This window comes from Xiphias gladius, chromosome 6 (genome assembly GCF_016859285.1).
Source record: "Xiphias gladius isolate SHS-SW01 ecotype Sanya breed wild chromosome 6, ASM1685928v1, whole genome shotgun sequence".
Classification (NCBI taxonomy): Eukaryota; Metazoa; Chordata; class Actinopteri; order Istiophoriformes; family Xiphiidae; genus Xiphias; species Xiphias gladius.
The window spans coordinates 23,395,928-23,411,197 of record NC_053405.1 but is presented as its reverse complement, the minus strand read 5'-3'; the positions used below and the strand labels follow the sequence as shown (position 1 = coordinate 23,411,197).

At 42.3% G+C, this 15,270-nt stretch overlaps 1 protein-coding gene across 1 annotated transcript in view; it reads right to left on the bottom strand.

Annotated features, from left to right (window-relative positions):
- Window positions 1-15,270, bottom strand: part of scfd2 (sec1 family domain containing 2) — a 91,714-nt gene that overhangs the window by 36,996 nt on the left and 39,448 nt on the right. The window contains exon 5 of the mRNA XM_040128519.1: window positions 14,867-15,161. Within this exon, the coding sequence (XP_039984453.1) occupies window positions 14,867-15,161 (295 nt within the window). The remainder of the gene's footprint in view (window positions 1-14,866; window positions 15,162-15,270) is intronic.

Sequence of the window (15,270 nt, the reverse complement as noted above, 5' to 3'; positions counted from 1 at the left end):
CACTTCGACAATCTCCATTTGAGCGAGCAGAAGAAGGTTGTCTGTAAATGTACACCTTGTGAATGAGTAAGCACTTCCTGTTTCAGTCAGGGTTGGGGTTCACGCAGGGGAGTTAGACTCTGAAATGTCCCCTTCTCTCTCTCTCTCTTTATTTCTCAGCTCCAAAAGAAAAAAAAACTACTCTGTCAAAAGCAGGATTTTCAGTTCACTTGAAGACTCTTAAACACGCAGCTAAAGTCCCATATACTTATCAAATTATAGAAAGGCTCTATTACACGGACTTTATTGGAGCGTATATCAAATTAATAGCCAATTTTACAACAGAAATGCTTGTTCCCATTAAATCAGCTAATGTAAACACAGAACTTTAATTTCACAGGGGGAAAAAAAAAAAAAAAACCAGCCAGGAGATGGAGAAAGAAGAAAACAATGTCAAGAGGAGGACAGGTCTGTTTATTTACTGTGCGCAAACAAAAAAAGTCTTTCCAAAGCGTCCACTTGTGAGGACAGAAATGGTCCCACAACCGCAGACAAACGTCTGCTCTCGTATACACGTACACACAGCCTCACACACACACGCACACACAAACAACCATTAGACAGGAGGAGGACAGATAGAGGAGAGGGTGGTGCAACTGATGAAAAGACATGATTAACTTTTGATCTTCTCTCCGTATCGTGTGTGTATGTGTGCGTGTGTGCACGCAGGCATGTCTCAGAGAGTATGAGCGAGTGTGTGTGAAAAGAAAGAGGGAGAGGGAGAGTGTGTGTGTGTGTTTCTTGAATGATAACTGTGCTATGTGCTCGGCTGCTCCCACAGGAGACAGATAGATAATGTTGACGCTGTTCAGATCTTTTGATAATGGCTGCAGGGATGGAGCAGGGAGGAGGGAGGATGAGGTGGAGGATGGTGGTCACGGCTGTGTATGTTTGTGTTAGTGTGTGTGTGTGTGTGTGTGTGTGTGTGTGTGTGTGTGTGTGTGTGTGTGTGTGTGTGTGTGTGTGTGTGTGATGAGCAGGTGACAAGTTGGTTGGTGTTTGTGTAGCTTCTAGGGCTGCTGGTCTGAGTTACACGCTGCAGATGCGGGGACTGAGCGAAACCAAGCTGACCTGGGACAAAGCATGGGAACATAGTAGCCTTGTATATGTAGAGTGTCAAAATGAGATAGGCAGAAAAAGTGGGCAATGACGGGAAAAAAAGAGGAAAAACAGGAGTGTGTGTCTGTGGGAAAGCAGAGAAGAGAGATTAGTTTCTATACATGCTGGACAATGAGTTGTGTATTTGTGTGAACAAGTTCATGCATGACTGTTTATTGACTCTGCAAAGCTATTACTGCACGGTCAGACCGAGGGAATACACATGTGATTGTGAAAGAGAGTTGCGGGTTTCATTTGATACCTGAAAGCCAAATAAACAACTCAGACCTGCCTGATCTGAACGCAGAGCAATAAACTCCTCTGATATCTGAGACGCTGGGTATGTTTACAGGCTCATCAGTCAACACACCACAAGGGCATACACACACACACTGAGACATCTCAATTTGGCCACTCTTACAATAATCTTTCCAATTTCACAATTTTCCATGAAATCTGATTCTTTCGCTTTTGAGTTTTTCAGACTTGCAATGGTGTAAAAAAGCGAGTACACATTTGATGTGAAATTTAGTCAGACATGACTTGTTTTCAACCACAAAGACGTCTTCGATAGTCCCAAGTCTTTGTGAACGGTAAAAGAGGGGTGGGACGCAACAGAAAGCAGAGATTGAAGCCACATGTTGAGGCGCAGCACACATTACACACACACTATACACAGACAGATTGATTGATTAATCTGGAATGTTTTTTCTTTTCTCTCTAAAAGCACAAAACTATGCAGCAAAGCCAGAGCTCACGACAATGTCCTGCTCATATACTGTAACACATTCAAAAGATTCATTTTTTCCCCTTTATATGTTTCTTTCATGTACGCTCATACACAGTACTGTGACTCACACTCGTCTACTCATTCAGACACACACTATCATGCTGTGGGATGACTCACATCTTCTCCACACAGGAGAGTGATGAGGTGTTGAGCAGGGCTTTGCTCACAAACTGAAGCTCCAGAGAACAAAGAGAAGAAGTCTCTCAGTCCCACTTCCACAAGAGCACTGTAGTAGCACACAGAAAACTGTATGATCTCCCCACTGATAACTGCTTTAAGAGAGGAACAACTTTCTGATGTTGCTGTAAAGGGACAGTAGAATGTAGCAGGAGGGACAGGTTGTATCAGTGTGTAATCCTACAGTGAGGGGGAGGATGAGGCTGCAAAGGGATGAGAAGAGCTTCAAAAAAGATCTCTCAGGTCGTGACGGGCATCATGGGAACTAAAAATCGGCATACTAAGCCACACTTGTAAAAATATAAAAACAGTTTTCATAGGAACAATTTCTTCAGAAGAAAGCAGTTCAAATTACAACTGTTTGCAGAAGTGTCTCCTGATTTTCTGGAGTAACTGGAACATTGATTTTGGAAAGAGGGGGCCTTTCACCTCTCATTTCACTTCACCTTCTCAAAGATCACCTGTTATGAGGGGCATCATGGGAACTGAAAATGGGAATGTAAGAGCACTATGGCATACTCAGTTGTGCCTGTGAAAATATAAAAACCAGCCGCAGAACACACAAAGAGAAGTTTTCATAGGGACTATTTCTTTGGTAGAATGTGGTTCCAATAAAAACTGTTCTGTGTTTTTTCCAGTGTAATGCGGACACTCAGTTTGTTTACATGTTTTTACGGTCAGCTTTCTGCAGTAAGCAGGAGTCATATTCACAAAACATCCTGAGGCTACAAGTGCCTCCTAAATGGCAGAGTTAGGAGAAACCCCTAAAAATAAGGGGCGTCAGTCCTAACTTTATGATTTAATCCTGTTTTATATCATGTTTTTGGTCTAAGAGTAATTTAGAAAGCATTTGAGTGCTAAAAGTAGTTCCTAAATCTGAGAGAAATCGGACCTGCTTACAATAACTCAACTGCTACAGGTAATGGACATCATCATATCAGCAATTTGGAAAATTACAATGGTAATAAACATTTAAAAAGCACATATAGATGGCATTCAAGATAATAAAGAACCAGTCAGCTCATCAACCAAATGAAACAATCCAGTACCACAGGAGTTGATGGTTTGTACAACTCTCCACTACTGCTAATCTGGAAAAATACAGCGCTGATGAATTGGAATATCTCAAATATCTCAGCTGTATGTCAGTATTATTCATCAGACAAAAACTTTAAGCGTAAAAAAACATTAAGTGTACATTAAATAATCACCGACTGAAACAAATAAAGATAATAATGAATAATGATTCTTTTTATTGATTAGTTCCTTGCTCTCATTTATTGATAAATGTTTTTTGTCATATTCGCTGACACAGACCAGACAATTGTCAGCCAATCAATAAGGACATAGTGAGGAAGTTCATTCATTAAAAGTGATGTCCCCCTACCAGTGAGGTCCAACCCGCCCCTTCTCTTAGTTTAGGATCTCTCCCAGTTCTTCGGTAACAGTTGCTCTCAGTAGCTCTTACGGTTCTTACGGCTCCACACTTCTTAAACGTCATGTACACTAAAACCCAGTTTCTTGGGATTTATAAAATCTAGACAAATTTCGCAGCATATTTTATATCAGTGTTTCCAAACTAAGGTTCCAAACTATCAGTGTTTCCGAACTGTAAAAGAGAGTCGTCACTGCCAGATAGAGAGCGGGGGCGAGATAAGGTGGTGAGTCCCACAGACACAGAGGAAGACTCCTATCACAGGAAGCTTCTCTTGCAAATGTCAGATCCTCCTAATCGCTGCTCTGCTTCCTGAGTCCCCCAGAGCTGGACTACATCACACGAGCATTCACAATGATACCCACAACCAATCGGGATCATACATATACTTACCCATCCAGGCGGGCATCCTACACAAACATCACGTCTTGTTGGTGTTGAGGTTCACATCAAAGTGGATTATAGGGTAGATGAGTCCAGTGCTATGGTGAGCACTAGCAGACATACCACGTATTATTTCTGACCTGGATATGTTGACGCCACCCATGGATTAAGGGAACATCTCAAAACAATTTGTCTGCTTTTCTCCTTTACTTTTACACACACAGAAAACACACACAAATATGTAATCTGTTCAATGACCAAATCCCAGCAGGCCATTGTTTTACTGACGTAAAATAGTTTTAAACTGAAGAGTGTGTGTATATCATATTCCAGGCTTGAAGCAGACAGTGTACTCACAATAACCTCTGCTGAATAGATGTACTGCTTACAAATAAGGTTATAATAACATAACTAACACACTGCACTCTTAGTAACACACACTCTTCATACACACCAGCCCCTATAGAAACACAAACGTCATAATCGGTCAAAACACACAACGGGCTAATCCCTTCCCACACTTCGCAACGGAGAGCTGCCACAGATGGGTCAGGAACAGTGTATCACAACTGAAAACATTTGAGGTTTGCTAGTTTTAGAATTATTTAGATCAAGTGAAAGTGTGAAGCAGCTGCTGATGTGTATGTGTGTGTGTGTGTGTGTGTGTGTGTTTGCTCGCTCAGCCTCTTGACTGGTGCAGTGGTGCAAGGAGGCCTACCAGAGGGCAGTTGCTCCCACCTGAGTGACAGATGTTTGCGTTAATGTGTGTCTGTGTGAGTCCATGTGTCGATACAAGCAGACAGGAGAGGGCTACACCTGCCACAGTAATGCTATAAAATGCACATTAGTCTAATAGCACTTCAGGGCAAAATAAAACCCTATGAGCCACTTATATATTCTGATTCTATGATTATTACAGAATCCACTCACATTTCAACAAGTCGTGCCGTATCTTAATTGTAATTCTCAGTATGTTTAACACACTGTATGATCCGCTTCCAAGATCTGAATCAGACATCACACAGCTACTGTCACTTTGTCAACACTTGGTTATAAATAAGTGAGCGTTTCATTAAAGGTTGTGCACAACTACGAGACTCTGGAGTGATGTAGCTAAGGAACTATGAACACCTCCAGCAAAATGTGAGGAGAGAGTCTAAAAGGGGAGGGAGGCATGAAGGAGAGAACAGGAAAAGGAGCAAATTAAAACCTTACATCCCATCCTGGAAATAACACATCCCCTACAGTGGATTTTCTTAGGATTTGCTATTGCTACAGAACGGAGAGGGAAATTAAAGCATGGCCAAAAATAGTGAGTGTTTTCAATGAGGGGTTGCTCTGGCCTTGAGGCAAGGTCCGACAGTTATAAGGGACGTGCGTATATGTGTGTGTTCTATTGTGCTTATTTTCTGGGGGGCTGAGTTTACTCTGGCCTCACTGCAGCAATCCTCGCTGCAGACAGTCATTATCACCATATATATGCCCACGCTGTGCGGATGGCGGCGATAACGGCAGCGACAGTTCTCTTTGCTAAAATGTTTCTCACCTTGTGTGAGACCACAGAGGAAACGTCAACCAGTTCATTCCAGTTCATTCATCCCTCCGTCGCTGGACCATCACAGAGAGCAGGTTACCTGTACTTAGAGTGGGCTGAGTCGGATGCGATAGTGCTGAGCTCATAGACATGGTGCAGACAGCAAGCAGCTGTCTGCATCAAAGCACAGCGTGGTGTGTAAATGTGTGTGTGTGCGAGGGCTGAGTGAATGAGGGAGAGAGTGTGAGAGGCAGCCTATGAGGACAAAGAAGCAGACAAAACTGAGAGAAGATAAGATGAATGAAGGAGAGGCAGACAGAAAATGTGATGGAGAAATACAGTAGCTTCTATTGATAGTAGGATTTAAATGATAGCAACAATCTTCCCCAACAGTCTGTACTTTATCAGACCACTTAGCACTGCAGGAACACTCATCTACCACAGGTAGCCAAAATAGCTGGAAGACCTCACGGTTAAGGCTGGGTATTGAACCTCCAGACTTTTTGATTACCTACCAAAATTGGCCAGGAGCACGGAGTATTAAAAAGTTGGATCTGGAGAGATGATGGTGTAAATGTTTAAAATACCTGGGCCCAGGTAATAGCCGTACACAGCACATAATGACATCACACACATCATATATTTTAGCTTAAAGTTGGCTGATGAGTATTAAAAAGTGTCGAGTGTATAAAGCCGGCATTTAATGACTGACCGAATTCTTAGCCATGCCTATTTATTCTTTTAATGGGCTATTTCCGGATTTAAATCTTTAATTTGTTTTCTTTTTGGGAAATATTCTTTTGCAGCTGCGTTGTGTTAAGACAAAATTAAACACTGAAGCATTCTGGAAGTGTAGTCTGACAAAATTCTTCTGTTAAAATGAAGAAATGGTTTTGTAACAAAGCATGGTCATATTCCTCCAAGTTTAGTATTAAAAAAGTATTGTAAATTTAATTGACATTTAACGTCTACTCTTTCAAAGTAGAAAATACAAATCTATTGCAGTCCGAACAAAACGTGAACATTCTTAACCGTACAAAGACTGCGTTTATTGCAAGGGGATTATATGAAATTACATTATATAGTAGAATAGTTTTGTCCACTTCATCTACACCTTAAGGAATCAGAGTGGCTTTGTACAGTTTCTACAGTATCCAAAAAGACCTGTTTACTGGCTTTACTGTCTTGTTACTGTCTTGTTAAGGTTAAGTGGTTAAAATTAACCTTTGAGTTTTTATCAGGATGTAAAAGTCCTTTTTTAAAGAACAAGCCTAATGTCTGTCTACTGTGATGTTGATGAGGATGTTAAACATTAATGGCTTTTTGTATTCACTTATCGGTGTTTGTAAATGATCGATGACACGTTAAACCTGAAATCACGGTTGCTGAGAAGATGACAGCAGTCATTTGCTTTCCCAGCCATTTGCCTGTTCATCGCTTCTGATATGTGTTGTTCTCCTGCCGTTTCACCGTTGAAACTTTGGGATATGTAAGAAAATATGGTCTATGTGAATAATTGACAATTACGTTCAGATAAAAGTTATTTTTTTCTTAGGTTGTGACCTCTATTAGAGAAAAAGGAAAAAGGAAACAGTGATAGTTTGAACTGCTTGCAGTTATCAAAATTAAATCAATAAATCTGATAATACAGCTACAACTAAAACCAAAACTAATGGAATATTATGTTTTCATGTCAAAGTAGTCCCAAGTATGAGTCCAAGTCTCATACTTGGAGTGATTTTCATACTATGCTTGACTGAAGTTTTTGTGATTCAATTATGTTTTTATGCATCAAACCGAAACTAGGATGCATGAGCTACACATGCATGAGTCAAGAGCCTCCCTGTATGTACTGTAAATAAATCTGCAGAAGAAACACAGCTTGGGCAATGTTTCACCATTGAACACTGGAGATAAGGCACGTAGACCATTAAGTGATTAAGACAGACATAGGAACACTAGGCAGGAGGGATGGAGTCCAAACATTCCCTCTCATGGCCCCCCTCAGTTTGTAGGCCTGCGTCTGGTCAGTGTGGAGGTCAGCTGAGTAGGAGGAGCAAGGAGATAAGCCTATCTTTACCAATAGACACAACAGAAAGTGACCTGACACCAGACCCTATGTAAAGAAAGACTAATTTCTCCTCATTCCTTAGTATCTCCTTCTATCTATAGGCTGGACCTGCAGTCCTCCATGGATACACTTTGATAACACATGATTTACGACCACCTAAAGACACTCAGAGTGGAGTATGACATTTATGAAACAAAGCAGGGGTATGGAATGGAAGACAAAAGAACAGAAACTAAAGGGGGGAAAATGGGGGAGGAGAGAAAAAAAATTGTATTTCTTAGCTTCTCTGCTAGATGAGGGGGTGTAAGAGGAGAGGGGCTATTAAAAAAAAAAAAGAAAAGGAGGAGGAGGCAGGGGAGTAGGGGGCGTTCCTGCTGGCTCAGGCCCTTGATTAACACCAGGCCTCCTGACAGGAAATGACCCGGCCAGCTCATAGCGCCAGGAGAGCTTCCATCTGGTGTCGAGGCCATGGAGAAATTCTCCACCCAGGAGAACTTGGAACCATACAGGAGAACTTCGAACTGAATGAACATGTTTCATTTCCAGGACTGATAGATTAGTCCCACTGCTCATACATGATTCTGACACAGAAACTATCATTCTGTTCCTGTTGTTGTTTGAGGGTGTAGAAGCCAGAAGCAGTGCTGAGCTGCAGCCTTTCACTCCAAGCCTCGAAAATCACAACCACATTGCAAAATGCTAATGACAGCTCATATCGCAAAGGTTAGAAATGGATATTCAGTGAGGTGTATGGGGTAAAAGTTGGTTAGAGACTTTACTCAGATTTTTTTTTTTTTTAAATGGAGGTTGCTTGGGTTGAGGGTGGGAGAGGGTGGAGAGAGTGAGGGGACAGTTTTGGGAGGAAATCGGGCACATTAGGACAGGTCATCTTTCACTGAGGACTGGAATCCTAAATGTAAACAAGTTCTTCCGCACCAACAGATAAAACACAGATATACTGTAAAAAGCAAGGGGGTCTGGTAAAAAACAGACTCACACACACCACGCTTATACACACACTTATGAATATTGTTTGAGCCAAGTCATATGTGTCTTCAGCCATCAGATTATAGAAAAAGCAGACAGAACCATACATCCACAAACAGAAATGGGTGCAAAAACCTTCTTTGAATTCTTTGTGTCTCGGTCTAATTGCTGCAAAGACTGTAAAGTAGAAACTTGTGTATGCAGATAAAGAGGGATTCCTCCCCAAGAGGAGCTAGGGAATGTCCCAGGCAGAAGAAGAGAGAGGCGAGCGGGTATAGCGTGTTGGCTGGACTCCTCTCCTGACCCTCCTTCGAAGGGTCTCAGGTTGACCCCCGCCTACACTGACGCGTGTGCAGGGGCCAGGGGCCGCTGTCTCAGTTAAGAGTCCCTCTGGAGCCGGCCTGTGTGTGTGCCTGGTAAGTATATCTGCCTTTTGCTTTATTGAGCGCACGCGCGCGCGTGTGTGTGTGTGTGTGTGTGTGTGTGTGTGTGTGTGTATGTATTTGCAAGTCTGTGTGGGTTCGTGATAGTGTCCTTTTTCATTCTACAAGCGTAATTCCCAGTGGAGATATAAGTGCTTACAAGCCTTTTATGATGTGCATTTCCTGTCATAAATAAGAAGCAGAGGAATTCTCTTCTGAGCACTAACACACTCCATAAAGCAAACAGAGGTGTAAACTACACTCTGGGCCAGCTCTGTGTAATCTACCCGACAAACCATGGCTACTACTGACTGCACTTCTTTGACAAACTATGGTTTGCTTCTGAATGATAGTACAACAGATTCCTGTATTTTTTTCTGCATACAGTAACACAGTATTTGACAGTTTGAACTGAATGGATGCTCATAAAGAAAAACACATAACGATAAATTCAAGGATTAGAAGTCTCTTTCCCTTCCAGGTTCTTTCATACTTTTTCATTGCCCAGTCAAAATGAATCCATGGACTGAAGTTGTAGAATTGAGGTTTTACTACTTATTCAAGTGGCTTCATCAGTTCTGTTTCTGCCGTGTTTCAGTTCCTCAGTTTAACTTAGACTTGACAATGTACTCTGGATATTAAAATGGACTTTAAAATGTTATAACATTTGCCCAGGTTGGTGCAAGGACACGCCTGTGGTAGTTGAAAATATTTTGCATATAATTGCATAGAATCCTAGGGCTTTATGAATCTAGCTTCATAAACGAGATGAGAGGAAAAAGGAGAGAAACTGGAGGGAATTTAAGAGAAAGAACCAGAGTTTCTGGTGAGTTCTGTGTTCAGTCAGTCAGTATGAGCTGAATATACACACACTCCACCAGACATGATTGCTGTGTATGATGCTAACTAGCCTACAGCTGACATACAGTCGGTACATTGGCTGTTTGGGGAGGAATAAAACAAGCTGTCAAATTTGCACAAATAACGGGAGGGGAAAGTTTTTGCTTTGCATTTTGTCTAAACACACCTTAATAGACATCATTCTCCAAGCCTCATCTTATACTCAAACTAAAATACATCAACAGAAAAACATGGTTTAGTCGAAGTATTTATCACTGTGCAGTAAGAACATTTGTGATGGAGACTCACAATTATGTGTCTCCTTATTTTAAGGGGTGATAGGCTACCTGCACAGTCACCATCTACTTCTGAGTTTGTATCCATTTATCTTGCCTCCCTGTTACCTGCTATCACACTGTCCCTTCAGTCCAAATATGTATAACCTAGAAGAGAAGAAAAAAGAAGGTGGGATGGATACAAGGAACAAGGGTACAGTATGGAGACCCACTGTAACTGCTGACTTTGGAGCAGACATGGAGGGGTGCGAGTCTGGGGGTCTGATCGCGACTCTGTGTGTGGCCCTGCTTGTGAACCCTGCCTGTCTGGCCCGGCAGTGAGGAGTTGATGAGCCTGTTAATTAAAGCCTGAGCTCCATGTCATCAAGCTTATCTGATGAAGCGAACTAGAGAAAGCAATGCCACTGGCTGGTTTGTTCACCCTGGGGTCTACGGTTTTCACCTCATATATCTATGTATGTGTATGTGTCTGTATGTTTGTGTAACAGGGGAGGAAGTAAAGAAAGACCACCAATTAAAAATAATTGGGACTAATTTCATAAACACAGTGCAACAGGGGAAACATAGTTAATCAGGCGCGATCATTAGACTAACTTACGCTCCACTTCCCCCTGTAACCAGCTTCGTGCTTTAGGGCCTCAGAGAGAGGAGAGGAAGAAGAAATGCAGGGAGGTAAAAAGAGAAAAATGGGGAGAAAGAGAGAGAAATGGAAAAGGAAATTAAATAAACAAAGAGAAGAAAAGTTTGAGAAGTAGGCAGACAGAGAGTTGGTGGCCTGAGTTATGTGTGATCCTTTTCATGGCCCTCGACTGTCCCATGTTGCCGTGCCAACCCAAACAGCGGTGTTGGGGAGGTCCGTCTCTCCCACTGCTCCCCTCTTCCTTGCCCTGTGAACACCCCACTGACAGGATGAAAAACAAACCCAATGTGTCAGACATGACATGAAACCACTGTAATTCCAGTTAAAATTCACGTCTTGCTCTAAATCTTATTTTGTTACCTTCTTCCCTTCTTCTGTCACTGCTGTTGGTGAATCACCATCATCAACACTGGGACCGGGGATTTCACATTCTCACTACTGGAACTGTACACCCACACACTGACATAAGTGCAGAAAAACTATGATCCGTCATCCTGAGATAGCTAGATGTCCTAAGATGAAGAATTAGGAACATTTGGGTTGGCCTGCTTTCTTTTTTTGGTTTTTACTTCACCCCAATGCTGGGAGAAGAGATTAAAAAAACAGAAAGAAGAGGGAGGAGCTTTGAGTCTGCACCAACAAAAACCAAAATCCATTAGGACTGACAGGAAACAAATCCATAAAGTAGTCTGAGGAACACTCATTTCTACTCTCTTACCAGCATCAATGTAGTTTTGCCACAACTGAATGAGGGATTAACAGTAACTGCTCTGAGCTATTTACAACCTGCACACATCACACACACCACCCATGTACACCACAGACTGTCTGGCAGCAGCCAATCACACTCCAGGTTTCAGGAGCTCAGTGGGTTCCTTGTCCAATCCCATCGTTCGTTCTTCCTCTACTGCGTTTCTCACGACCAATCCGATCCTTTCGACATGTGGTGTTGGCTGTGGAGGGTTCGGTTTAAGAGCTCATTTCCCAGTCTGCAATAAGTGGAAACATTTTCTTGGATAGATACTGTTTGACCCTTTAATCAGTGCCATACCCTGAGACAACAATACACAGACACACTGTATATTTTGGGTGTTCATTTCACATACACAGGCACACACACTGATGATAGAATTAAATTGAATACACAAATGCAAACATATAGACATAAAAAAATTTTTTTTCTTGCCTTGGAAACGAAAAACCTATTTACACTTTATAGTGTATTAGTACATTTTCAGGAGTCTTAGCTGCTCTGCTGTCCTATCTGCTGTGAAGATGCAAGATGAAGCATTGTGATGAGGCTGGTGATATTCTATATTTTTTTTTATTGTAGACAAATCCTATGATATAACCAAAAGCAATGAAATGATCCTACTAACAAGTATTGTCTGAGGAGCCAAAGTGTAATATATCTTATGTATATGTGCAATAAAGCGCCGCTGTAGTCCAAAAACATTTTAAACAAGCCACACTCTTGCACTGGCTAACATGTTCCTTTATTACCCCAAACCTGGGTAAACATGTAGTTTTTTTTGGGTCAATTCCATATACACTGCCCTGCTGCTGTAAATATTCACTACTGCGCTGAATCTGCCACTGAAAATAATCCCCAACAATTTCTATTTACTCCTGTTTAAGTACTGTTTGCTGAAACTACAATGTAAAGCTGTTTTAGCCATTTAAAAAAAATAGAATAAAAGTATATGTTCATGAGTAATTTTTAAAGATTTCTGTCTACAGTAGGAATCAGTTGGCTTGGGGCTCAGTGTCACAGACAAGGGAAAAAAGTCAGAAAGTATAAAGAGACAAACCAACACATCTCTGTTGATGGTCATTTCATAGGATTTGCTGACAATAAGAAAAATATGAAATAACGTTAAAGTTAACTCTGTAAACCATTACTCTTCTGTTGAGCCGTATATACTCCGACAGAGGAGCCTAAATAAAACTGAATTGTGCAACAGCTATCTTTGCCAATAAGCTATGCTAGCTACTTCCATTTTGGATTCTCCAGCTCTCAGTTCGCTCCATTGTCTATTCTGCTTGCTACTGGCGAATTTGCGGGTCAATATTCACCCAAGTTGAAATTAAGGTGAAAAATGTACTTTGTCCCCATAGAAAAATCCATATTTCTAAATCCATAGAAATTCCACCGGAAAGAATTGATTTCGCCTTGAAGTTTCATCATCTTAAATTCTGGTTTGAATGGGCCTTTATCCTTTAAATATTCCTATAAACAAAAGTAAATATCTACCTCATGGATTATGCAACAAACCACTGCTTGCTGCATGTCACTGTGACAGCAAATTCTGCCTGCGGTATTGTTTAAAATGATGCATTCATGGAAATTTGATGCTGCACTAAAGAAAACTAAGGTCCGCCAGGGCTGACAGGAAACATGGAATACAAACTAAATCTGCTGTGTAAAGTAGTCTTAGGAACACCATTTCCTGAAGATGCTCTTTAATTAAGTTCCCAGAAGGAGGTAGTTATGGAGGCTGGGGTGTGTTGCCTATGCCTGTCCTGCATACTGTCCTAAACTCGCTCGTCCGTGTTTCTTCTTTTCCTTTCTGGCATTCTTGCCTGTGTATATTGTCCTTGTGTTTCTGCACCCCCCTTGTGCTCGAACTGTGTGTATCTATGTATCTGTGGTGTGTTAGCTAAGCTCTGGCTACGTACTGTAGCCAAGGTGAACAAAGTAGAGGAATTTGTAAAAACATTGTTCTCATGGCAACCAGGTTTCATTCAACGTCTGTTTTCAGTTTGAGCCTTTTAACTGGGGAGAATGTCACAATCAATGTTTTGCTCTGGATGCTGAGAGAGACGACCTCCCGTGTCATGTTACTCCAGCCAAGCACTTCATCGGCTGCCATAAAAAACCCTCACACGGGGACTGGTGCGTGCACACACACACACTCGAATTTAAAAGAAAGGTGCACACACTGTTGAATTCCCCTGAATGGGCAAGACATGCGCATGTGTGCACACACACACACACACACCTCGTTTTTTCTGTCTAAAACACACCTGGCACACCATGACAGGGTAATTTTCAATGATGTGTTTATAACAGAGAGTCAGGTTTTTAACATCAGCCACATCTCTCGGCCTGTGCCTGCCAAGAGGCCCCTCACGTCCAAGCTGCACTTAGCCAAGTAGAACAGGAAGAGAGGGAGACAGGGTATGAGAAAGAAAAGTGGGAGAAAGGGAGTGTATAAGAGAACAAGATGGATCAACAATCTTTATTAGTGCTTTTCATAGATTTACCAACCCTATATATACTATATGAGCCTATGTGCAATGATGAAAACCCTAACAGCAGCGTATTATTTCAGGGTGTGTGCTAAGGTACGAAGCGGGCAAAAACTAAAAGTAGCTCTAATTATGAACTATGTGGCAGGGGAGGAGACCATGTGTGTACAAGCTCAAGGTTAAAGACGCTATTACTCTGGGAGGTACAGCTGGCTGTGGTGTGGAGGTAGATGGTTAATTCATCTTAAGAGCTGGCCTTGATCTGCTCTACCACACAGTTACCAGCTCAGCTAAACCAGCAAAGACTCACAAAGGAACCAAAGAAACCAACATGCACACACACGCGCAAATACACGCGTGCACGCACGCACACACACACACACACACACACACACACACACACACACACACACACACACACACACGCACGCACGCACGCACGCACGCACGCACGCACACAGGTGCCATTTCACCACAAATAAAAAGCTTCCCTATATCTGTATGCTTTTCAGATGAAACACGTTGTCATGGCAAAGGGGCTGTAGAGATTAAAGTGAAGGGTAATTTCTCTCTCACACTATTTTTCTCTCATACTTATCCAGATGCACAGGTTCAAACATTCCCACACTTGACTATTTGAGTAGCTGCTTGCCAAACTGACCAGAAAATGTGTGTGTAGGTGTGTGTGCATGAAAAAGTGTGATACAAGGAGAGCCGGAGAAGGATGGGGTGTGAAGAAATCCTCCCATTTACAGCACTGGAGGCAGAGAGAGGAAATAAACATTCAGCTGTTCCCACTTTCTTACTCTAATTTCTCTCCTCTTAGACCATCAGCAAATCTGGCAAACTGTGGATGCTCCTGGAAGTAATCATGAAGCTGTGATTGCATTAACTCTCTCACCGGTAAGTTTCTGGAGCAAAGGGCTGAGCTCTGTCTCTCGGGTGATGAGCAGGGTGAGTGCTCCTATCAACTCCCTCTCCAGCTTCTCCAGCTCCTCCGCCTCGGCGTTCTGCTCTGCAGGCTGCGCCTCGTCGGCCAGGGAGTACAGGTAGACCAGCAGGAGGATCAGCTCATCAGGCCTGCAGTCATCCTTGCTGGACCTCGACCCCGAGGCCGAGCTGTCCTCGCCTCCACGGGGCTGCATCAAGGGCAGCAGCTGCCTCAGCACAGCGGGGAAATCAGAGTCTCCAAGAGCCTGTGACAGTGAGACAAAGCACATGTACAAAAAGAACACAGATGGTTAGTCAGAAGACAGCAATTTTTGTACCTTGTTGAGGTAAATAAAAGGTGCAGTAATATTGAAA